Raw genomic sequence first — 26,821 nt, 5'->3', positions numbered from 1 at the left:
TTCAACTTGTTTCTGTAAAAAATATGCACTTTATTGGATTTTAAGCCATAATTCGGAATACAATTTGCTGAAATATTGAAGACATAACTGTATAATAGTGCTCTTTCACAAACAACCATATATAAAATATGTTTTTCCTTCTCTGATTTGCTCTGAAGCACACTGAGCAGCTAATTAAAATAGAAAATTTGTTATACAAATTGTATGCATTATTATCATGATATCGTCCTCTGTTGAAAAACTTTACAAAGGGAGCATTTTCATGAAAAAGTCAGTGATTTTAACTGACTATCGTTATAAGCTACCAAATTTTATGCACCTTATTTGCTCAGAGCAAAATTGTCAGCGACAATCACTGAACATTTGTCTCATGAATACTCTCCACATTTCTTGTAGGAAATTAATAATTTAGGACTCTTTTTATTAATTAAATTTTATTAATACGGTTATATTGACTGATAATAATTTCATGTTTGCTCCTTTCGTTTAATTAGTTTGTCGGGAGGGTAACTTTGGACCCCAGTGCCACTATTCCTGTTCAGACTGCATGAACGGGGCAAGCTGCAACCTAGATCTAACCGGGTGTGAATGCCTCCCAGGCTGGCAAGGAACTATCTGCAATGAGAGTAAGTTGAAAACTTTCTCACAAATTTTATTTTTTCAATAGAGTTTTTATCACTTTGTCTTGAAAGGGTAGGTCCCAACTTGATGATAGAAGGTAACTTGTATTCTCCAAACTGGATTTCCAACTTCATCAGAATAAACCACATAATTGTCCAGTGCAAAAGAAAATCACTTGTAAGATTCCCAAAAGAAATACCTGCAAGTCAGTAGATAGTTTAAAAATAAAAATTTTAGAATTTAGGAAGAGTTTATCTAAAGTCACAGAAATTATTGCAGTGGAAATGCAAATTACGAAAACTTTGGATGGAAGCAAAAAAATACCTTTTCTTTGCGGGGAAATGCATATGTCTTATTTCTGGCTTACATCTTCAGGAACTTTCTCTGTTTCAAGTGGGTGTTAAGACAGGTATTTTGATGACTGAATAATATGTTCTCTTAAGCTACATGTATCATTGTGATTGAATGAGTATGTAAGCATCTAATGTTGTCTCTCTTTTCCCGTCTAGCTTGTCCATCTAACTTCTTTGGTGAGAACTGTCAGCAGACATGTTTGTGTCAGAATGGAGGGACCTGTAATCCTATCACTGGTGATTGTACCTGTCTTCCTGGGATTGAAGGACCACGTTGTACTGAAGGTAGGTGGATACTAAATGATTCTACTTGTCTCCTTCATTTTCTTCAACTTCCTCCTCCTCCTTCTTTGCCTTTTTGTCTTCTCCTTCTTATTCATCTTCTTGTTCGTCTTCTTCTTCTTCTCCTATTCTTTGTTCTCTTGTTTTCTTATTTTTCTTCTCCTTCTCTTTTCCATTCTAAGCTCCCCTTTTAGATTTTTTTTGCTTTTATTTTTCTCCTTCTTTGTCTTCTTTTGTTTGATTTTCTCTTTCCCTTCCTCCCTATTCCTCCTCCTGTTTCTGTCCATTCTTCTCTTCTTCCTTCCTCCATCTTGATTTTTTCTCCAATTTCCCCATTTTATTTTTTCTTCTTCCTACAATTCCTATTTCCTCACTTTTTTTATTTGTTTTACTCTTGTTTCTTCTTATCTTTTCTTTTTTTCATATTTTTTTTCATTCCATAATTCTCAATATTTGTAGGTTCTGAGAGCCGGGGTAATTCCCTAGCTATGATAACAGGTTATAGTCTTGAGAAATCTAACAATATGACATGTTTTTGAAGATGGCTATTTTCTTTTAATTGATATCATACTATTTGACTGATATCATAATTTCTAAATCTATTTTTTTGTCAAATATCTTTTTACATTATCAGGTTGCCCTCCTGGCTTCTGGGGCAAGAACTGTGAACAGGAATGCAACTGCCCATCTGGTATCACATGTAATGAACGCTGGGGAACATGTCTCTGCAGGGCAGGCTACTTTGGGCCTCATTGCAGTCAACGTAAGTCCAAGCAATTTATTTGAGCTGGAATTACATCTGTGAATTTATATTATTATTATTATTAAGTATTGTAATTCATATTAAATAAAGTTGAACTATCTTTACTCGGCTGTCTCGCGAATCGGTTGAAACTTGTAAACCACTTCGCTAGACAACCGAATATAGTTCAACTCTATTGAATTTAACGCGATGATGAATATCTTTAAAATTATTTTTATTATTAATATTATTATCATTATTTATATTATTATTATCATTAATATCGATCACAAACAATGGGATAAGGAGATAGTCACATGGATGCCGTGAGAGGTAACACGACAGGAAAGGAAATGGACAGTGCAATTTTCATCCTATCCATTATATACGACTCGATCCCATTTGCTGGCCACTATGAACATGTGGACATTAACCAAAAATTTTAGTCTCATCAAGATCTATTTATCCTTCATAATGTTGCAGCTTGTCCCGACTTCTACTATGGTAGTATGTGCAGTGAGCAGTGCGATTGTCATCCCGTCCATTCATTGGGATGCGATCCAGTCGATGGTGCCTGCAGATGCAAGCCAGGATATGAAGGAGACAGATGTCAAAACGGTAAAAAATAAGCAGATTAAAATCCAATATGTATGCAGATTAGGGGTCTGTTTCATGAAAAAAATAACAAAGTCAAAAAGGGGCCTAAGCTTTCGATCCTAGCAGAATCTTCGTCGGAGGCAAAATGACAAACATATAAAGTGGAACAACCATGATATAGACCACAAACAAGCTACAGCAACACTAGAAACAAGGAGACAAAAGGGGCATTAGTGAGTAGAGAAGACCAATCAGGTTAGTGAAGGGGTGAAAGTAAAAGGAGTAGGCAGACACAAAGGGAAGTTAGTGTAAGTAAGGCCAAGAGGGATTAAGATAATGAGGCAGGCAACATCAAACAGGATCTGGAACAAAACAGTGATAGAGGGATGAATAACTAGAGAATTAGTGAGAGGTGGGTCAAACAGGTTACAAAGAAAGGCATAATAAACTGGTGCATAAGAGTGGGGGGGGGGGGGGGAAAAGGGGGAAAAGAATGGGGAACAACTGATAAAGTGCAAAAGACATATAAGTATATATGATAAAGCATTAAACAAACTAAGAGAAGAAGGTAAGTGTAAATATGTATCTATAAGTAATATGTATATAAATATATCCAAAAAAGAAAAGTATATGAAAAAATATAAATACACATATGGTGTAACTGATATTGTAATCCACTAGGTGTGACGGGAAAAAAACATAGGACTATATAGACAGTAGGGGAAAAAAAAAACCTGTATATGTGAAAAAGAGGAAGCAAATTGCCTAAAAAGGTAAAAGCAAATATAGAAGAGAGGGGGTGTATTATGAAGAAACCATAGTATACATGTAAAATAAGCAAATGTGGTAAATCTAAAAGAGGTGAGTGGAGAAAAAAAAAAAAAAAAAAAAAAAAAAAAATATATATATATATATATATATATATATATATATATATATATATATATATATATATATATATATATATATATATATATATAATAATTATTATATCGCCTGAATAAGGAAGGAAAAATTGGAGCTGAGCTTGTATGGGATATGGGAGGAAAGTAGAGGAAGAAACTATAATGTAACTATTCAAAAGAGCTGAGGGGAAAAATGATATGTATATATAAAAAAAAATAACAGTTAAAAGATACTGAAACCCTTCAATCTGATTGGTTGATAAAGTATTTGTTAAAGAAATTGTGCTTTTGTTATTGTAACATGTTTTTATGAAACCAAACCCTGACCCTTCATATATTGGAAACTATATGTTGATATGATAAGAATTGTTTGTGTTTTTAATTTTTCGACAAATGACAAAAACAGTTACTAAAAACACTGTTTTCTCTAGTTTTAAGAACATATTACAGCGAGAAAGGTAGCAGAGATGTATAGAAACTAAAAAAAAGTAAGCATAGCAAAGCAGTAAAGTGCACAATGGGCTCCTTACTGATCTAACAATAATAAATTTACAGTTGATGATACAGTACATTGCATATTTCATAGAAAAAATACTCTTATTGCTCGGCGTAATATTTACAGATAATAGCTTGAAAGCCGTTTTTGCCCATATTTTAAATATCCCTTGCTATGGACCTGTTTACCATAATATTCTTCCTAAATAACATGAGAACAAAAATAGAATGCTCACAGTTGTTCTCTTCATCCATCTTTAATATTTACTTTACTTTCCGTACAGTGATAGAATCCTCAAATAAATGGGGAAATTTAAAAGTAGAAACAAAATCTTTTGGTTATGATGGAAAATATCTCTTTATTTTTCTGTTTGCAGAGTGTCGTCTTGGGATGTACGGTGAGCAGTGCAGACACGTCTGTCAATGCCTGGATGCTTCTATGTGTAATAAGGTCACTGGAGAGTGCAGTAGGGAATGCTCGGCCGGATACACTGGAGAAGCATGCGAACGATGTGAGTACACTTTTGTTGGGACACTGTGTAGTAGTGAGAACCGAGTGTTTCTGAGTTTTGATAGAAAGGAGAATTGTGTGAATGTTGGGGCACATTGTAAAATAATAAAATGTGATGAATTATGTAAATGATGTGAGTAGACTTTTGTTGGGACACTGTAGTAGTGAAAATTGAGTTTTCTTTAGTTTTGATAGGTAGAGTAATGTACTTTATTGGGACGCATGTTAAATAACATTGAAAAAGTAATGGAGCATGTAGGCGATGAGTTAAAGTAGCTTTTTGCTGTGACACTGTGTAGTCTTTGATATCAAGTTCTTTTCTGTGATAGGTAGGAGAGTTCATCGGAAGCTATGAATGCATTTGTTGGGACACACTGTGCAATATTGTAAATGTGATTTAGTGAGTCAAACTGGTTTTTAGTCTAATGCCTTGAAAAAAAATCTCAAAATATTTTTTTCTTTTCTTTCAGGGGGGGGGGGGGGCTAAAGTGTTCTGGAAAGGGGTCTAATGACTGCTTTTCAGGCTTAATCTTTTCTGTGTTGGATGATTTGCACAAACATAGACCTTAATACCTTTATCCTGCCTGGAATTATTACCTAAATATCATTCATTCTAATGTTGGTTGATGATATAGATCAAATGATTTAAAGATTATCTCTGTTTACTTCCATGTCGTCTGCAGCTTGTGACTTTGGAAGCTATGGAGTGAACTGCAAATTTACCTGTCGATGCGGAGGCAACGCCTGTAACAGTATCACCGGAGAGTGCTTCTGTGAGGCTGGCAAGACTGGAACAAGCTGTCTAGATGGTAAGGATTGCATCACCTTTTGGTAGAATGATAACATTATTTCAATTGTAGACGTTGTTGCCATGGATAGCTGTATTTCTGCGTATAGATTCTGTTTGTTTTACTTTATTGACACTTACATTAATTTTCTGGAGTTTATATCCCACCGTCAAAAAGTCGATAGTAATTCTATGGCATAATCTTATATTATGTCCCACTGCTGCCACCATTATTATCAATGAGAAGGGCAATAGTCCTTTCTGTGGCATGGAAAATATCCCACCGCTGCCACCATTTCAGTTATGAGACGTCAATAGTAATTTCTATGTCATGATCTTACATTATATCACACCACCACTACCATGTTATTTTTTATATAATAAATTGTTTTATATGGTGTGTTTTGAAGTATGAACTACAAGTTCATTCATACTAATTATGCAGCATAATCAATCAATATATTATTGATACAACCGTTCAATAATATTTTATAAAATTCATGCTGAATGTGACTGATTGTTGTGTCTGATAAACTCAGCAAGAACTGTTTGAAAACTGTAAATATTTAAGTGTGTTGCTTTCAAACTGTCTGAATATATAATCATGTTTACTAAGTGAAATTGCCCATAAAATGTCTTTTCACATTAATTTGATAAATCTAATGACTTCATTGCCACCTAGATTGCCCTGATGGTACTTGGGGTATCTCCTGCAGGAGTAACTGCACCTGTACCGAAGACAAAGTCTGCGACAAGACTACTGGAGAGTGTCTCTGCCCACTTGGATACTTTGGAGAAAACTGCAGGGATCGTAAGTAGTCCCCTCCCCCCCCTAAAAAAAAATGGATTAAAAAAAAAGAAAAAAAAATCAGACGAAATAGAATAAATTGATTGATAGATGCCTAAATATATAAGAGATAAGAATTCATTCGCAGATAAAAAGAAATAAAAAATTAAACCAAATAACAAATAACATTTTGAAGTAATGGAAAAATAAAGATATAAAATAACAATAAAGAAAGAATAAGAATGATCGATGAATGTATTGCACAGGCGTAGATATGCAGACACCTCTATAAATCACATGACCCTTGGTGCAGCTAAAAACCTTGTAGAAAAATGAAGACTTTTGTCTAAAGGCATATTGAACTTGTATTTATTGATTATCTGTTCACAAAAACAAACAAAGTAACACAACAGCAAAAATTGAAATACATCACAAAGCAGATTAATCATAATTCATAACAAAATAAAAGAAAGCATAAATTTGAACATAGCTAGATAGAACTGACTTTGTGAAAAAATAATTTAAAAACTGCAGATATAGTGTGTCGGCATAGCAACATAAGCTTGGCAACACTTTTGTGTACAAAATCAGAGAAATGTGAACTGCCTTTTTTCTGAATTTCTAGCTTGTCCTGATGGACGCTATGGTCTGATGTGCCGACATGATTGCCAGTGTCAGAACGGAGCTGAATGTAACTCAGAGACCGGAGCCTGTACCTGTACACCAGGATGGAAGGGACAATTCTGTACTGATGGTGAGTTTACCGGAAACCGAGCCCTAGAAATAACCTTAAAATATCCTTTCTTGTCTTCCCTCTCATGTTATGTTTTTGCTGGTTTTAATGAACAAATGGATTGAATTTGAACCTTGAAAGTGTCATGAGACAAGGAGGGATGCTTTTTATTCTTGACATTTAAGCCATAAGATTTCAATCTACATGTGCGAGAGGGTTGTCAAGGAAAAATATGTATGATTTCACAAAATGCATTCATCATAATTTCAAAAGAATAGTATGTTTTATCAACTGTTTTCTATGAATGTGTTTTTCTAAAATCTGAATGTATTTGGGAAATAAAGTCTATCCATCCATCTGTCTATAACCTATCTAGTGTTTTTTTTAATTTGAATATGATTAACTCCCTCTAAAATTAATTTTGTGTTAATGACAAGATTCTTCCCTTTTCTATCTATCTAACATACCATTTACATTGCTTAATTTTCAGAATGCCCTGTTGGATACTATGGCATTGGCTGTGCAACGAGATGCACATGTGAAAACAGTGCAGGATGCGATCCAGAGACAGGAGAGTGCATCTGTACCCCCGGATGGAGGGGAGAACAATGTGACCAAGGTATAATAGAAATTCAATGTTATTTGCTTCCTGAAATCTCTGTATATAAATGAAGAGGAGACAAGGTTAAAGGAGAGTCAAAATTACTATCAAAGTGATGGTTTTTTAAAAGGGGCCTGTTCCAATTTTCTTGATTCTATCCTACTGCTGCCACCATGTGAGTAATGAAAAAGTTGATAGTAATTTCTATTACATGGTTGAATAATCCACTGCTGTCATCATGTCAATAATGGAACAGTCAATAGTCTTTACTATTCCATTGGATAATATCCAACTGCTGCCACTATATGTATTATGAAATAGTCAGTAGTCCTTTCTATTGCATGGGATCATATCCCACCGCTGCCACCCTGCCATTAATGAAAGGGTCAGCAAATGTTTCTAGGACCTGATTTAACAATATTCCACCACAACTGTACTGTGCAAGGCAAGAGATGAAAACATTTCTGATACTGAAATTATTTGTTTTATTATTCAGCTTGTGAACCTGGCTTCTATGGTGTTAACTGTGAGAACCTCTGTATGTGTCTGAATAACGCTACCTGTGATCACATCAGTGGGACATGTACATGTGCACCAGGATGGAGAGATAGATTCTGTGCTAAGCGTAAGTTGTGCTCTTAGAATTCCTAAAACAAAGGTACTGATAAGATTGGTCCTTTGGTACATTAATCCTCAACTATTAAAAAAAATAGTATATTGATGAATAGTATACACCACAATTACCTCTACACATTGGTAGGCCTACTCCTTAATTTGTCAAATTTCACCTATAGATAAAAACTTCCAACTGTACATGCAATATTACATTAGATAGGTCAAAAATTTTATTTAAATATTTACTGACTTTCCACCATTTTCATGAAATCTGCTCTACTAAATTAACATATTGAATGTTGATTCTGAAGAAAATCTGAATAAGCAGTCATTTCTTGGAACTTTTTTTCTTTAAAAGTTAAAGATAGTATACTTTAATTTGTAGTGGGCATAACAATAAAACAATGAGAAGATGAGGCGAATATGGATACTGTGTCCATAAAATAGTTTGCTCTAAAATCATACATGCGGTTATAAATGCGGATGTTCAGTATCTGTGGTATCAGTTTTTCAGTGTCAGTTATTCAGTTTCTGCGGTTATTTCAGTATCTGTTTAACATTGCAACATGATTGTCCCAAGTTATGCCAATTTATAACAGTGACAAAGCGTGTTCCTATTATCAATGATCTCTTGCATAATGTCTTCTCTAGCTTGTCCTGATGGTTATTATGGTTTGGACTGCCGTCATCGTTGTAGCTGTGGGAACGGAGCTCATTGCAACGCTACTAATGGACAATGTAACTGCCCAGCAGGCTATACTGGATATGGATGTAGACAAGGTGGGTCTGGTAGTAAAGACTAAACTTGAAATGTATTGCCTGTTGCTATCAATGAATAAAGATTTATACAGTCTCGGTTCTCTTTTATGTGTGAAGTAAGAATGAAAACAAAAACGAAAATCATGATTGATGATTGTAAATGCTTACATAATACCAAAGAATACAAAATGAATGGAGATTTTTTTATCCTAATAAATGTACGACAATGTTTTCAATAAATTTTGATGATTTTTAATTAATTTTGATTATTTCTATTATCAATTTTGATTATTTCAATCCCAGAATGCCCCGAGGGTAACTTTGGTGAGGATTGTCGTGGAGTATGTAACTGTGAAAACGGTGCTGAATGTGATCATGTCAGTGGAAGGTGTATCTGTCCCAGCGGCTGGATCGGAGTCAGATGTCATCAACGTAAGTTGCTTTTCTCAAATTTATTCTCCTTTCACTGTTTCCTCATTCATTACATTTAGATTGAAGATTTTTTTTTCGATGCTTCCATTCCACTATTTGTCTTTTCTTCTTTTCTATTTCTGTTTCTCTTTGTCTTTCTATTTTCTTTATCTATCTCTTTCTTTTCCCCTTCCTCTTTTATCTTTTTGTCTTCCTCTTTCTTTCTCTTTCTATTTATCTTTCTCTTTGACAGCAGACAGATATATTACTCATGAAAATGAAGGGGTATCTATTGCAAAAAGATGTTTACATTCAGGTTTATTATATGGTTATGATATATTGGCCCGTATTCTGAAGTCGGGTTTAACTTAGGTTTAAAGTTGTGGTTTAAGTATGGACAGCCAATTGTTACATAAATCACTAACAGTAGGGATATAATATTTCAGCTCATTTGGCTCTCAAATCATTCATAATTGTCTAGGAAGTATATATAGATTATTGTCTTCACCATCGATGAATCAGGAAAGAGCACAGCAAACATAAGAAACGTACAACTTAATAAAAAATTGATACTTTTGGCTGCCCATACTTAAACCACAACTTTAAACCTGAGTTTAACTTAAACCTGACTTCAGAATACGGGCCATTGTATTCATTCTCTTCTATACATTATATGCATTTGAAAGCTGTTGGAAATAAAATTTATATGCTATGCATGCATTCATAGACCAATAATATTTTCTTTTCAATCCTGTTCTCTTTCTCTTCTTCCCAACTTGTAATATTTCTGATTCCTCATTATATAGAATGTCAGCCTGGTCGCTATGGTATCAACTGCCAGCAGCGTTGTATCTGCGAGAACGGACTTTGTGACCATGTGACTGGGATGTGCGCCTGCGAGGCTGGATGGGTTGGACGTGCCTGCCGACAACGTGAGTTGCCTATGAATACATTATTTCATGCAAAAATGGATTATTGAATATGTTATGCACATAGAAACTGGTGTCTGCTCCTTGTTACAATGAATAATAATTGTATTGTTTTTAGATTGGGATAATGAAATAGATAAGAAATTAAATTTAAAAAATCTTAGTTTAGATCTGGGTAATTTAGTCAGTTTTTGATAAATTATTATTTTATGATGATATTCATAGGATTAGTGATTTGATTTGTAGAGACCAATATCTTTATGCCTCCGCCCACCATAGGTGATGTAGGCATTATGTTTCCGGGATGTCTGTCTGTCCCGTTTTGTTCTTATTTTATATGCTAGTGGTTTTCAAGAATACAGAAAATGTGTCCATAATGAAAGAGATAAAAGAAGAGAGAGAAGGAGTGAGAGGGGATTAGAGAAAGAAAGAGTGCGGAGAGGGAGATGGAGAAACAACAAGAGAAGAGTGGTGAGAGAGAAAAAAAAAGAATGATTAAAAAATATACAAGCAACTATTATTCATTATTTTTTCACAGCCTGTGCACCAGGACACTTTGGTGTTGGATGCCTGCAGTCTTGTACCTGTCAAAATGGAGGGTCATGTGATAAGGTCAATGGAACATGTACATGTGCACCAGGATGGCATGGAGGCAACTGTGAACTTGGTAAATATTTGGTAGAGGGGTCGTGTTAAGGTCAAGGGTCATGGTGTATGAGTCAGATTACAGGGTCTTTGGGTCAGAGTTTCAAATGGCGAGATAATGTCAACAGAACCTATCCATATGTGCCGGGATTGCATGGAGGCAACTGTGAACTTGCTAAATATTTGCAAGAGAATGAGGTCAAGGGTCATAGAAGAGGGTTCAGATTACAGGGTCGAATTAAGATGAACCAAAGCACAAAATTACGTTCTTCATATGGATTACATCAGGTCTTTGAAAATTGGACAGTTTAGATCACTTCAAACTGCAATCAAGACTTACATGTACATTTTTGCCAGACTCTTTAATGCTAACATTTTAAAAGGAATCCTTGTTGAATTATTTGGCAGAGATATATTGCCCTTTTATACTGCTTGTCATCATGAATATATATGTGAATTCATATTCTTTTCTAATTTTCATTTTCTTTTAGCTTGTTCACCTGGTTACTATGGCGTTAACTGTGAAGAGAGATGTCAATGTCACAATGGAGGTCAATGCGACGCACAGACTGGTGCTTGTACTTGCACTAACGGCTGGAGAGGAAGGCTCTGTGAAAAACGTGAGTAGTGTTGATCACCACTCTTATTTTATTCTATCCTTTATTAAAGGTACAACTGAGAACTAAATATTATAAAGTGAGTCCACATCTTCATAAGATAGTAGCAAGTGATAAGTGATGAGGTGATATTCGTCATGGCAATAATACCATTTTGATATGTTTGTCACTCATTTAATCATGTCAGCTTTGGAAATGATATTTAGGAATAAACTTTAAAACTTAGCTACTTCTTGACAATTGAGAGCTTAGCAGAAGCTTACAAAACATACCAGACTTCAGCTTATCTGACTGTTTTACAATTTTAAAAACTTCTTAGTAGGCATCCTTTCCATTGATTAAGTTTGTGATATTTTATCTACTTTCTGTTTTGATGTACTTGTGTAAATGTCATATATACTCTGTTTTTTATGTAGATATGTATGAATTAATAAATTCAAATTAAAAAGAAAGTGGGTAGTATAATGATAGCCATGTTTTTTAGTTAAACCAGGGTTAACTTAGACCATACTTTTATGGTGTGACAGTTGTCATTCACCAATTGAAAATTATTCTTATCCTGCAGCAAAATTTTGTCAAAAATTGAGACGTAAAATGGGAAGAATGGTAAAATACGAAAATATCTTTCATTTAAGTGAATTAATTGATACATTATAAATGCCACGAATATGGATGGAATATTATGAGCCCAGTATTCCGTAGAAGAGTGGTGTCAAAATCTAGTTTAGACCAGGGGTTAAACCTTGGTCTAATTATAAAAAAAAAGAATAGCCAAATGGGTTTATATATTGTTGGTTTGATCTGGTTGGCCACTGATGTTTTCCCCTACCATATCTATCATCCAGCTTGTATCCCTGGTACTTATGGCAGTCAGTGTGCAGAGACTTGCGAGTGTGGAGCTGATAACCCTTGTGATCATATCACAGGAGCTTGCAGGTGTCCTCCAGGCTACGCTGGATATGAGTGCAACTCACGTGAGTATCTTCAGTCTACTTTATACAGGTATAGCCCTTCCAATATCCAGTGGATACCGAAGTGGGATGTCATCAGTTATCTTTTTATTGCATTTCAGCATTTTGGTTATTTTGGAAGAGAATGAATACAAATATCCTCACACTAAATGTGACATGAATTGGCTCACCGGGTCTAAGTTATGAACAAACAAGTTATGATAGTAACAAACCAAGTTATGAACAAATGAATACCTAATAGGCCTCATTGATATCAGTGTTAATTAGTCTGGAAGAAAAAGTTTTAAAAATGTAAATTTTTAAATGAAATTTTAGAAAGATAAATGTAATACAGTATATGCCATTCAGAAGGATCATTCATGTGAGAAAGAGTAATCACATTTCATGATGGGAATGATAATGAAAAATGGTAATATAATTGAAGTTGTTACAACATAAGCACTCAACTTTGTTTTTTTGGGTCTATTCCCACAGCCTGTCCACCCGGTACTTGGGGCCAGGATTGTGCAGAGGTGTGTACCTGTGGACGCAATACAGTGTGTAATTCAGTGACCGGAGACTGTCAGTGTAAACCAGGCTTCCGGGGACACAACTGTGAAAAGGGTAAGTGATATAAAGATAGTGTATACACTATTTATTTTGCTGGGGTTTTATTTTTGTGAATTTTGAGAGTCGGATGCTATTAGGGGATTCAACATCATGCTAAAATATTCACTCCAATCCTTTGATGATATCAGCAATACTAGGAATTTAGAATACAAAATAATGTCCAGAAGATTTCAATTTGGAACATTGTTTTATGGAAGCAAAAAAGGGGAATTTTTTTGCAGTATATGATGTTTGGGAAATAATGGCTTGAACCCTTAATTATACTTGAATTCTTCATGATGTTATTTCATGCTTTCTTATTGATTACAATGATCATACTGTATTTAAATTTTATTACTTAATTCACCTGTGTAAAGTGCATAGAACCTCTATTATCATTATGCTCTTTAAAGATAAATTTTATTACTAATACTATAGTATTGTTATTCTCTCTGATAGACACTGAAAATATCTAAAATGATAAGTCAGACCCTTATGACAAACATCTACCGGGCTGATCAAGAATTATCTTTCCAATGAGTTGAAATAGATTAAAGAACTTAGAATAAATGATGGTGCACTTTTTGTGTGAAACAGTGATGGATCCAATGACCGGGCTAATAATTACATGTATTTAAAAAGCACTTAGAAACACAAAGTATGGAGCGCCATATAAATTTTACAATTATCATCATTGTTGTTGTTGCTGTTGTTGTTGTTGTTATTCTTTTTTTTAATGATTACTCTACGATCTTTCAGATTGCAAACATGGTCGATATGGTCCCGATTGTCAGCACCATTGTAGCTGTCTCAATGGAGGCTCTTGTCATATGGACGATGGTACCTGTCTGTGTCAACCAGGTTTTATTGGTGCACTCTGCGAAAGAGGTAAGTTACCATAATCATGCACATTATATTCTGTCCTTTTCCTGTCCCTTCCTCTCTTTCCTGCCCTTCTCTCTACTTTCCTTCCTCCTTTTATTTCTCTTCCCCTTTACCCCCTCCACCTTCCCTATCCCCTTACCTCTTTCCCTTCCATTGTCATATGCTTTTCTTTACCACACCCACCCCTTACACTTCCATTCTCATTGTGACTCTGCAAATATGAGTGTGTGCATTATAAAGGAAATAACAAAATGGTAAGTAAATCGCCTAATCCAATTCATTTAGCATTTGGTATTGTGTCTTTTCCTTGCAATTACAATGCATATCACATTTCGCTCCACCAGATGTACTATCACAGTATCAGGATTATCCAAAAAATTGGTTCAAAACTTATTCAAAATTCTATAAAGTAACCTTGATATCAACTACTGTGATAAGTTTATCAGTGTATGTGTAGCGTCAATACTAAAAAATGCACTTTTGTATTAACTACTGCATGTGAAAGTTTTTAATGATTGTTTTATTCATCTTCCAGCTTGCCCAGAGGGTCTGTATGGTCAAGACTGTCAGCGTAAATGTATCTGCCAGAACGGTGGTACCTGTCACCATGCTTCAGGGGTGTGTGATTGTCCCCCTGGGTACACTGGTACCTTCTGTTCTACCAGTGAGTAAGATCTAGTATAGCATTGTTAGGAAGAGAAATGGGTACACTGTTAAAAATAATCTAATAACACTGTTTACTATGCAAATCGCACAGCAGTTATTCAAACATTTTAAACAAGTGTTTAAAATCTTAAACAACAAAGTTTGAATTCAAATATTTAATTATCAATAATTTAAGCATGGATGTTTAAGATTTTAAACACTTGTTTAAACTGTTTAAACAACTACTGTGTGATTCACATAGTAAACAGCGTTGTTAAAATTATTTTTAACAGTGTATAGCAACACTGGGATAAGAACTGGGCATTGTAAGACAGAGCTTAGCCATTGATCATATGGAATTTTTGTTTCAATGGCTAGTTGTGACTACTAAATAGTGATTTGAGGAAATGTAGGTAAGTAACCTGAGGAGATGACATTGAGACAAACAAAAACATACTAAAAAGTGAGTCCACATCTTCACAAGATGATAATATAGCTGGTTAGACATGTCAATAGACGAAATGACACTTACTCCAAGTGGGTATGGTTTACAGTCACTTGGGGTACAGGAAGTTGGTCTACTGTCAATAAATTGTTGTTTGGTCTAAACTACAGGTGGTCTAATATCCACTTAGTCTTATTCTTATTGAGTCTCATGATTAAATGGTCTAATTTCCACTCCATCTACTAATCATTTTTTACTTTGTCAAATTAAATTTGATTCATAATACAGTTCATCTTATCATACAGACGAACTTGTATTAGACTGAGTAGATATTAGACAGCATGGGTATAGTCTAAAACATGGTTTATGGGCTAAAGGGCAATTAGACCAAATGGTTAGTAGATAAACTGGTTGGAGAGGAACTAGGATTAGACCATGTGGGATGAGACCATATGGAAAATAGACAACATTGATGTATACCAGTTTGCAGTGTACTGTGGTTATTGCAACGATCATGACAATATTTTGTTTCTGATTTTTCTCATTAGAATGCGCATCAGGAACCTATGGACCAGACTGCTCACAGGTCAAGGATTGCCAATATGGCGGAGTACTTGATGTGACTTCAGGAGAGTGTCATTGTGGACTTGGATACACAGGAGAGCTTTGTGATCAAGGTAACAATAATGATAATAGCTGGATTTATAAAGTGCTTTTTGCCTGCGGATACAAAGCGCTGTTATCATATATATATACCCTTCTATAGCTGTGCTGCCCATGTAGGCGCTCAAGGATTTAAGGAATTTCTTGCTGAAATAAAATACGCTTTGGCTGGGAATTGAACCCAAGTCCCTAGGATTGAAAGACAAGAGTCATAAACACTAGACCACAACGCCCCCAGGTAAACCTGATCAGAATGATTAACTTGTCTATAAAGACTGTTTGATGTGGGGACAACGACACCGAAGGGCTGTTTCATAAAGTTGTCTGTATTACAAATGACTTTATGGCAGGACTGGTGATCCCTTCTTGTTCTAAGTAATGTATCTCTCTGTAGCTGACTTAGCACATGAGATCGTGGTTCAGTCGTACATAAAGTTGTCCATAACTTACAAACAGCTTTATATGAAACATCACTATGATCTTCATGTAAGAGGTGCCACTCTTCACACAAACAGTGGATTTCCTGCCATTTTAGCATATTGTGAGCCATAGGCAACACCTGTAGGGGGTGAACAGGGCTTGCAAAAGGACATTAATGCAGGTGGGATTGAACCCCCAACCTTAAGAATAAGAGTCCAGTGTCTGAACCACTAGACCACGACACCTATTGATGTAATCAGGGTTGTAATAAAAAACATTTTTTATAAAAAAAAAAAAAACGTGTTTTATAAAAAAAAAAAAAACGTTTTTTATTGCTTTAAAACATTTTAAATCGTTTTAAAACGTTTTTTTCAACGAATGATGCAATTTTCTGTAAATCAATGAAACTATACACTACTGACACTAAATACAGTATGATTTAAGCTCTTGATGTTTTAAATAAGAGATGACCACTATTTTGTTAATGAATTTCCAACAGAAAAGTTCATATTTCCCCCAAAATTACTAAATCATGGAAATTGAATGCCTACAAAAAAAGAACACTTAGTGAGTTGACACTTTATTCCTAATACATGTATACATGTAGTCCAAAGGTATATTGAGTCTTGTCAATCGGGGGGGGGGGGGGGAAGAAGAATTCACACAATGGAAGAAATTGACGTACATGGGGTTTCAAAGCTTAATTTCATTACCGGTAAATCAATATGCTTTATTTCATTTGAATCAATTATACCAATTTTAGTGCATGAAATACAAACTCAATTCAAATCTATAAATAAAGCCCTTGAACTACTTATCTTTTTAATTCAGGAATTCTGATCAAATGTAAAAGTATTAGAAAAAATCAGTAGGCCTACATGTCTATAATGTTTATTTAACCCTAATTTTTTTGCGATAAATCCACTGCGCAAATTTTTTTTAATGCGTCACTCACAGACTTTCCTTTTTTTAGTCTAACGCAACTTATGAGACCAAAATCGCGACCTCCTGGTATGCGGTTCCGAAATCATGCAACATTTTGTAAGTGCATGCAGACCCAAAATTGCTCAAAAACGGCAATTCGTGTCCAAATCCAATGCAAATACTGTTTTTAGCCAAAATTCATAAATGTGTCATTATTTTTCCTTTTACCGATTAAAACAATTAATTTCACCTTGTTTATGGTCAAAATATATTCCCTATTTCCTATTTTTAGATTATGCCATGGGTAATGCGCGTGCCAATTTTCGTTGTGATCCCGCGATCGAAGGGCCCAGATCATAAGGGGGAGGGGGGCCTTCAGTCTTCTTAGGAAATGAAATAGCCCAGTCTATTTAGGTTACCGGTAATGTTTTTTTAACTTTTTTATATTTCTTATGTATAGATTTTTAAAACTTTTTTTTATTACTAATAGAAATTTTGGCAATAATTTTCCAATCATTAACAATAAGTACAAATAATGATACAGATACAAATTTTGGCAAGAACTCACATTGGGTTTATACATGAAATCACGTTTTTGAGCAATTCGGGATCTGATAATATGCACTTGTGGTGTATATCATAACTGCACACCCATGCATGCATCCCAAAAATAGTCTAGAACGATATGTCGTGGCCCTGATGTGTTTATGGATTTGTCATAGAAAGTTTTAGGGGGCCATTAAGGTCCCCTGGAATTGTTAGGGTTATGGTTTGCTAGCTGATTATCTTACACTGTTTAAAGTACTTTTCTTCATCTTTACAAAGCACAAAGTTTTACCGCTTTTGTGTGTACGGTGTACCTCAAGAGTATGATGTCAGGTTTACAGTCTTTTTGTAAAATATTATTGTGATTGTGCAACACTTTCATTTCATTCTAGTACTTCTTTAACATGTATTTGAGCTCATTTAAAAATAGTGTTTCTTTCCCTGTCCAAAAAGTGAGCACAACACTCAGATGTTTGTTAAAATGATAATATTCTTAATGTGGATTGGATCATTGATGTGCACAATTGAACAGGGAGAAGAGGAACAAGACAAAGCAATGGAGAAAGAAAGAATAAAGGGGGAAAGAGAAAGAGGAGAAAAGGAGTGGTGTTGAAAAAGAGTTTTAGTTGGAAGGAAATAATACACCACTTAATAAAAAACGGTATTAAAAAAAAAACATTCATCTAAAATCACATCCATGCAAATTTATAACACACAAGTCTATGCGGTGTTTTAAAACATGTTTTTTTTTTGTAAAAAAAAACGGGTGTTTTAAAACGCGTTTTATAACATGTTTTAAAACACACCGTTTAAAACGCGCCAACCCTGGATGTAATAGTGCTGTTTTAGTAACCATAAGCATATTTTGTATTATAGAATGTCCATGGGGAACTTACGGTAGAGCTGTGAACAGAAATGTACTCATTAGAACGGGGCAGAGTCTCAAGGAGAGTCTCAAATCATTTAGTATATACATTTTTCCTTTTTGAGAGTACATAAAGACTACTAAGTGCACATTAATGAAATGAAAACAATGTTACCATGAAAATTATTTTTTCCCTAAATAACAGAATGCCCATGGGGAACTTATGGTATGAACTGCGAACAGGAATGTACTTGTGAAAACGGGGCCGAGTGTGATAGGATGTCGGGATGCTGCTCGTGCACAGCTGGTTTCTACGGACAAAACTGTCAATTTTGTAAGTTCATTTTCCATCATTGGTTTTTCTTTTTATTCAATTATGATAAGAAGAACTTTCTTTGATCTATAGTTATTGAAGACTGCAACCTATGTGCCTGTGACAAGAGAGTTACCAACATGATGAAAGATATGTTTATTGCCCAACTTATCAAGTGGGTCTCAAAGTATTTTAGGGGTATAGCATGCAATTTGAAAAGAACATATAGACTACTCAAGATGGAGTGAAATAAATGAAAATAATCTTTTGTCACTACAAAATCACACATACAAGTAGCCTCAAGGCTCATGCTTTGTAAAGAAATGTATAAATTTTCAATGTTTCATCACTTTAATTTTTTGTTTTTGTTTAAATTTGAATAATACAGCATGCCCAGAGGGTACCTATGGCTCTTATTGCGGTCGGGTCTGTGACTGTCATAAAGACGCTACGTGCGATCCAGTGACCGGTCAGTGTAGATGTCCAGCTGGTAGAACTGGACCAGAATGTAAACAAAGTAAGTAGATATGGTTCCTAATAGAACACGCCCAACATCCACCTTTACCCCAGGATGGCTTCCCTGGATACAAATATCATGGGTGATTTCTTTTGGAGCTATTCTGGGTACTTTCCTTTTATACTGGCAAAATAGCTAGTATTTCCTCATCATGTATGATTGCTATTGAAAAGCACTCTATTCTATCAAGCAAGGTACTCATCATATATACCCATCACACAATATAAATTCATAGAGAAAGAACCTAAAATCAGAAGTTGCTAATCCTGCTAGAGAGTACAGAAGTTTAGTCTGAGGGACTAGGATGATATAAGATATGCAGTAATTAGTGACATATATCTGAAATAATGATTAATAGAAAGTGATTGAATATAATAAGAATACAGAAATGAGAAATAGGAATGTTAAATATGAAAGAAAGACAGTGAAAGGAGAAGTTTTTTTAGGAAGGTTGGAGGGAGGAGAAAGGCAAACATATGTAGTTGAGATCAAGTGGATGAGGTGCTCACATTTCATTTATTTAAAGTGATTGGTTAACATTGGTTTGACTTTAAAAAAATCTGAGCTAGAAGGTCACACTTGTCACCTGTGTCTGTGATATGTTACAAAAATGAAGCCCAGAAAAAAATGCATTCGAAAATAATTATTTAGTGCTTCAAAAATTGAAATATAAAGTGACCGAAAACACCATCTTAATTTCATCCCATACACTTATGTGTACTATTTAGGCGTCTATAAGACGCCTATTTACAAAATCGGGGTTTGCCTTGTAGTTATAGCTTTTCATTCTCAATAATGGTTGTTTTCAGGGTTTATTAGTTCTAATACATGCACTTGTACACATGTTTCATCTTGGTTTGAGAATTTTTTAAATCGGCTGCTCACAAAGTTAAACAATACCTTTAATGTATTTATTCCTGTTTTCTTTTTTTATTCACCAGCCTGCCAGCCTGGGTTCCACGGGCCAAACTGCATCAATGTGTGTGCATGCTCAAACAGAACTCAGTGCAACGCAGTCACAGGTACTTGTGATTGCCCCCCTGGGCTTGCAGGGGATACATGCACAGAGGGTAAGTAATAAAGGTGTTTTACAGAGGGAGTGAGTGAGGACATTGTAACATCTTGTAGCATTGACAGGATTCACAGACCTGCCAACCAGTACGTTTTAGCCGTATTTAGTACGTTTTTGCAACCAAAATTCGGCAGTACGTTTTTTGTAAAAAAAAAATAATAATAATAAAAAAAAAAAAATAAAAAAAAAAAAAAAAAATCGTAATTTATTGAGAAAAATAATCTCTATATGTCTCTATTTCATAAAACGTGCACAAATATGGTTATTAGATCAATGTAATTTCAGGTAACTTGTTTTTTTTTTCAATCATTTTGTTCAAACCAGGGTGAAGATATACACATGTTTTAATGTTTTTTTTTTTCATCTGCAGGAGCAGTGCGCATTTTAGCTTGCATGCAGCTTGAGCGCCGCGATGAGCGAGTGCGCCAAGCATTTTATTATGAAATACACTTTTTTGGGGAAAAATACAGTTTTTTTTATCACAGAATACAGTTTTTCATTCCCAGAGGATGACAGGTCTGGATTCATGTTGAATGTTTTATAGAGGGAGGTTCAAAGTCATTGTAACAGCTTAAAGCTTTTATTTTTCATGTCGTCAAATTTTTTTCAGAGGAAGGGAGTAAGGACATTGGAAAAGCTTGTAATTTTGATAGAATTAATGTGTTTGGAGTAAAATGATATTTATAATCGTAGTTTCATATATATTCTATGTTTCATTTTGCTGTGATGATATGTTTTATTTCTTTCACATGTTATAATACAATAAACATGTTTTTGTATCTAGTGAAAAAACTATGATTGTTTGTTTTATATAAACACTGCAAGATTTTTGTACACATGTTAGAATGTGTCTATGTTACTCTTTCATACATAGCTCTTTCATACACCAGGGAAGTTTGCTAGTACATGTGCATGTATTTTGCAAAAATTTGCATTTGTGTGAACACTACAATTTGCTTATGTGATATTTCCAATGTCTTCCAATTGCTTTGGTCCTAACTTTGCTTTCATACTCAAAGCTGTATGAACACTCCCATTTGCTTATGTGATATTTTCAATGTATTTCAATGACTTTGTTCACACAGAGTGTACTCCAGGAAAGTTTGGTCCTAACTGTGCTTTCAACTGTGATTGTTCAAATGGTGCTACGTGTGATACAAGGACGGGATCTTGTAGATGTATAAATAACTTTATTGGTGCTCAATGTGAACATGGTAAGTTATCTCACTTCATTTCACTATTGGAGAATTTTTTTAATTTTTTTTTTTTGGGGGGGGGGCATTACTCATAATGAAATTACACATAACCCAAAGAAAAATTAGTTTGTGGCCATGCAGCCAAATGGAGTGTTTTCAAAAAGCTATTATGCATGGCTGGCTACCCCTTCTTAATGTATGTATATTCAAACATGTGATGTGTCATAAGTAATGACATAGAACCCGGTTAAATATAATACTCTTTCAAATCTCTACATTACAGAGGGAACAAAAGGAAATAAATGTGATATACCCCCTTGTTTCATTCCGGCAAGCTTTGAAAAGTGCAGAATAGAATTGGGATATATGTTATACACTTATATGCTTTTCACACTGTACTTTTTTTCCTTAACCCCAGGAAATTGGTGGGGCTAAGGTAGCCCCACCAATTTCCCGGGGTTAAGCTTAGCCCACTTCGTCTTAAGGATAGTATGGGGTTAAGGAAATGCAATGTGAAAAGCATAATGATAATTTTCCATAGGCATAATTCATGACACATGGCAGCGATAATAATGATTTTCATTGTATCTTCACTAGGTGGTATGTATGCTTTTCCAACGCCATCAACACCTCGTAGAGGGGACATAGGATCGAATGGATTCTATTAACGGAAAACCATCTCTGAAATACAAAGACTCTGGGAATAAAAACGTGATTCCGGCAGCAGCATTGTCACACCCAGCCAACGCGCTTTGGTTGATTGTCCGAACACACCTAGTATTTTGATGAGCGAGATAGAGCTGTTGGGGAACGTTTCATGAAAAGACTTGTCGGATGTTTCATCCAATGGTTACTATAGTAACAGTAAGACACACCTGTGCTTCTCAGCCAATCAATACCAAGGAAAGTTGTCAGGTGACCAATGCTGATGAAACGCTCTCCAGGAGACGGCTTCAGTCAAAGTATGATTAATGAATATTCATGATCCAGGAGGTCAACTCAGGTCAGCATTGACATTCTTGGTCACAAGAGGGCAGCATTGCATCATTTCATCTGGCTATGCTGTAAGAAAAATTACATGGAGTCTTAATCACAACAAACCGCAGATCAGTCGTCTCGGCTTGAACTGAAGTTTCAAATGGTTGTTTACTAAAGGATAATGAAAGGATGTTTTAAAGTGTGTTCATACTCCCAAGTGTAGTCCGATAAGGCACCTTTCTGAAAGTCTTTGCCACATCTATTTAGCAGGAATCCCTTTAATTAAATGAAGGTGCTAAGTGTTTTCACTGTGGATTTTTCCTCATTCCCCATTTGTTTGTCAAAAGAAATAAATGTGAGAATGATCGATGAAAAGACTCTGATGGATTCCTGCATGACAGATGCCTCAGAGTAAGGTGCTTTAGTGAAATGTGTAATTTGAGTTGTTATGGGTGGTCACACCTGAAAGTTTAATCCAGCTTTTGCCGCCGAACGTAGGCTCTCGCTTCCCTTTTGTTCATTCTTTATTTTTATATCAAGAATTACCTTTTCGTTAACAACACAAAATGATTTCTTCAGATAAAAAATTGGAGGACTTTAAATTTAGTTCCAGCAAAAGGCAATTTTTTATATCAAGAATATGGAATGCTAGATATTAAGATATAGGATTAAATGAGGTAATGGCTTGTCATACATAACACTAAGTAGGCATATGCTGACTAAAATTTCCAGGTTTAACAATGATGGTATTCCTCTTGTGACCAAGCAAGCTCATTCTTATCCTCTGCTCATACATGTCATCTATCCTCATCATGTGATTATTATCAATCTCCCAGCATTATTTATTGTACATTGTATGAGGTTTTCCAAATAGCAACCATAAAAAAATTGGGTCACTCGCTGCATAAAGAAAACCTCAGAAAAATTTAATTTGTGATATTCGCATGGTACTCTTATTAACTCGTAGCAAGGAATAAGTTGTGCATGAGATTTGATTGTTTTTAAGTTATAAATGTTAATGATATTTCTATGAAATTGGAATCATAGAGCAACAATGAATGCACAAGTTTAGAATCCTCATCAAATATAAATATATATATTCATGTAGATAATGTGTCAATGCATACTTTGTAAATGTGAATATGTTTGTATCAAGAATTTAACTATTGCATATGGTAAAATGTTTTACTTTTTTTTAGAGCCCAAAATGTTTTAGTAAGGTAAAGGAATTACAAAAAAACTTTGTGTCACAGCATTTTCATATATGATAAAGAAAATAAGAGAGAGAAAGAGAGGAGAGGGAGGGGGGTAGAGAGAGAAAATAAAAGAGAGAATGAGGGGGGGGGGTAGAGAGAGAGGAAGAGAGAGGGAGAGACAGACACACTGAGTACAGAGAGGGATGAGAGAGAAAAAATGGGTGTATATGTTTATCTTCCATTACATATTCTTTTTCTGTAGTAATCAAAGTTAATAATCTATCTCTATGCAAAGTAATATAACAATTATGCAATTTGCTGCAGTTACTCCCAACCATTAAGTTAAAAAGAAAAAGAATTACGGTTGAAGGAGAATTGGCAAGTAGATTTATTTGCAATTATACTCCCATGTATATTATAGTTATGAAATCAAGGCATTTGTTGAGATGTGTATCAATAGTATCCCATATTTTGTTATATGTATTCATTAGCATCCTCCATGTTTCAATTGATTCAGGTATTTCATGTAATTCCATTATTTTCTAACTCTTATATTAGCTAAGAAGACAGACACTCTGCCTTTTCAGAGATGTACTCGTGTAAAACTATCATAACAAAGTTCTTCTCGAACTGTATCAATGTAGGCACCTCATTGCTTATGTATAGAATTAATTACTGTCTATTTATTCTCAATTCAAATCCTGTGCATTTAACACGATTTGTTCTTTCTGAAAGAAGAACTGTAGATTTTTTTTTCTCTTGTTATCAGCGGTGTTTATCAATGCTGTATTGGATTTTCTATGATTTATTTGTTGTAGTGATACAGAGGTGGATTTTACGCTGTGTAAAGTAACAGTTATTTATGTGTGTGTGTATTTGGACGACCTCTGATGTGTAGGGTCGTTTTTTTTATGTCATATTGCTTTGCTTGTTTTGTAATTTATATATGCTGACTTCAGCACCACAGAGGCTGAACGGACAGTTTGTAAGTAAGCATCATGATCTATTTTTAAACTAACTTTTTGTTAAAACAGTACATTTCTTTAAAAGGTTGAAGAGGTGAAATAGGGTAGATTTTCAAATGAATAAGCACCTCTGCCAAAATGTGCAACTGGCCAATTTTTTTGAGAAAAAAAATCAAGGTTGCCTTCAAACGAGCCAAAGATCACGAGAAGGCTAGCTAATAATGATGTATTTCAATTATGTAAAAAAAAATGAGAATAAACCTGTGTAGAGTATTTAACAGCATGCCACTGCCATTTTTTGTGTGTATTTATCCCATAATGCATTTGGCAGTCGGTTGTAGTCACCAATATCATTATATTCGGTTGTTATGTTTAAACAGTATTACATCAATTGTAATATCTTGTCGGGAAATCAATTCAAAACATTTGCTCAACTTACATCGACAAACCAGGCGGGAGACATTGTAAGAATGTTCTTATTCTTCATATAATCGGTCAATTTTAAACAATGGTGTCATCATTTCTAATTTATACTTATTCTAATATATCTAAATATTCATTAGGAATCAGTTTGTGATAATTAAGCTGTAGTATTTAAGTTTTAACAAATCATTTCTTGTGTCCTTGACAATTGTGGGAACTGTATTTTCAGTAATGTAATAGAAGAAAAAAAAATTATGAAAAAATAAGTATTAACGCTGCTTCACTGCATCTATGTAAGTAGGTATATATTTTGTTTGACGATACATGCTAGCTTTTAATCTTTGACTCTATCGTAATATTAAGAGACCAATTTGACCAGTAGTCTTAATCTCAGGATGTAACAATTATATATTAGCTTCATAATGTTTGAATGTTCAACTATCTTCAAATAACCACTTTTTATGAGGAAAACTTAGTATGAAATTTACACATTATTTATTACCCATCATATTATATAAATGTGTAATTAAGATGTCTTTTTCTCTGAAACTAACCCATTATTGGTCAAAACCTATACCGTCTTAAAGGGCCCAGCCTCTGACAAATCATGGGGAAATTGATTCAATACGAAATTTGCAAAAGGCCAATTGACTTGCATAATATAATCTGTCCGTCATGAGCGCCCGTCGAACTAATGCGATAAAAGTTCGTACAGCACGAATTTGACCGAACTCTTGATGGTTATTTACTTCGGATCATCGCAGTTCCAGTTTCCAACAATCCCAATTCCTATATAGACTCATAGCATGTCTCTTGATTGTTAAACCAAAATAAATAACCTCTGTGAAGTAACATGTTTCAAAAGTGAAAACACGCAGTTTACTTCTGGTTGGTTAGTCTACTAACTAATTGCTCTCCTATAGACCTCCCAGACATGCCGGCGTCTATCACATAACACCCCCAGGCATGCGGCCGAGTGAGACTTGAATCCCTTCTCTGTTCCGAGAATTGCCTTGATTTCCCCATGATTTGTCAATTAAAGGTCGCTTTAAATCATATGAATGATTGCTGGACTTTCTTCTCATGAAATCAACAATGTCTCATTTTTTTTCTCGGGACAGATTTATAAATAGTTGTATGTATCATTAAAAATATAATTTCCTCTTTATAAATGACCAATAATTTCTACTAATATAAGGCATGTTAATTATGTTTAAGTAATATATATATATGTTAAAGTATATATAAAAGACTTTTGTGAGAATTTTTTGATAAAGTAGCGAGTCTGAAGCAGCAATATTGACAGTCGGAATATAAATTATATTTTAAATAACAATTTCTAAATTTCCAATCATATTTTGTATAAAACTCAACTCTTTTTTTTCTTGCTGTATTTTTTTGGAATTCGTAATAAATTGATCTAATGTAGATCACATGGTATGTAAATAATCTTTGTTTTTCTTTGATAATTCCTTTATATCTTGTGATGGGTATTTTAATGATTCTTAAATCTAATCAATTGTCATAAGGTCATATTTCTTTATTTTTAATGGATTTTATATCACATGATGAAAGGGGGGAGGTGCTCACATGTGAACTCAGACATAAAGTATGGTCGATTATTTGATGGAATTGCTCATTTACCCAAAATAAACCCAAGAAACTCCCTCTGCGCTTCCCTTTCTCTCTCATTCACCTCTTATACCTGAACTTACTACACACATTCCACACATTTGTGTGTTTCATAATACCTGGTACATCGCCACCAATGGTTCCATGACATTTGCTCTGATGGAAAATCTGCACAAAAAGCCAAACA

The 26,821-nt window shown here is 34.6% G+C and overlaps 1 protein-coding gene across 2 annotated transcripts in view; it reads left to right on the top strand.

Moving 5' to 3' along the window:
• Positions 1-26,451, top strand: part of LOC129276708 (multiple epidermal growth factor-like domains protein 6) — a 34,395-nt gene extending 7,944 nt beyond the window's left edge. For both annotated transcript variants that reach the window (XM_064109801.1, XM_064109800.1), the window contains 25 exons: positions 495-626; positions 1,131-1,259; positions 1,891-2,019; positions 2,482-2,616; positions 4,373-4,507; positions 5,190-5,315; positions 5,976-6,104; positions 6,706-6,834; positions 7,304-7,432; positions 7,911-8,039; positions 8,681-8,809; positions 9,092-9,220; positions 10,006-10,131; positions 10,667-10,795; positions 11,265-11,393; positions 12,236-12,364; positions 12,836-12,964; positions 13,709-13,837; positions 14,370-14,498; positions 15,473-15,601; positions 18,548-18,676; positions 19,044-19,172; positions 20,114-20,242; positions 21,330-21,458; positions 22,038-26,451. In XM_064109801.1, the coding sequence (XP_063965871.1) occupies positions 495-626; positions 1,131-1,259; positions 1,891-2,019; positions 2,482-2,616; positions 4,373-4,507; positions 5,190-5,315; positions 5,976-6,104; positions 6,706-6,834; positions 7,304-7,432; positions 7,911-8,039; positions 8,681-8,809; positions 9,092-9,220; positions 10,006-10,131; positions 10,667-10,795; positions 11,265-11,393; positions 12,236-12,364; positions 12,836-12,964; positions 13,709-13,837; positions 14,370-14,498; positions 15,473-15,601; positions 18,548-18,676; positions 19,044-19,172; positions 20,114-20,242; positions 21,330-21,458; positions 22,038-22,108 (3,176 nt within the window). In that variant the 3' untranslated portion in view covers positions 22,109-26,451. The remainder of the gene's footprint in view (positions 1-494; positions 627-1,130; positions 1,260-1,890; positions 2,020-2,481; positions 2,617-4,372; positions 4,508-5,189; positions 5,316-5,975; positions 6,105-6,705; positions 6,835-7,303; positions 7,433-7,910; positions 8,040-8,680; positions 8,810-9,091; positions 9,221-10,005; positions 10,132-10,666; positions 10,796-11,264; positions 11,394-12,235; positions 12,365-12,835; positions 12,965-13,708; positions 13,838-14,369; positions 14,499-15,472; positions 15,602-18,547; positions 18,677-19,043; positions 19,173-20,113; positions 20,243-21,329; positions 21,459-22,037) is intronic.
• Positions 26,452-26,821: the final 370 nt, after the last annotated feature.

The sequence above is a fragment of the Lytechinus pictus genome, chromosome 14, assembly GCF_037042905.1.
Source record: "Lytechinus pictus isolate F3 Inbred chromosome 14, Lp3.0, whole genome shotgun sequence".
Taxonomy (NCBI): domain Eukaryota; kingdom Metazoa; phylum Echinodermata; class Echinoidea; order Temnopleuroida; family Toxopneustidae; genus Lytechinus; species Lytechinus pictus.
Note: the sequence above shows the minus strand (reverse complement) of the source record. Positions and strands in the feature narration are given on the sequence as shown.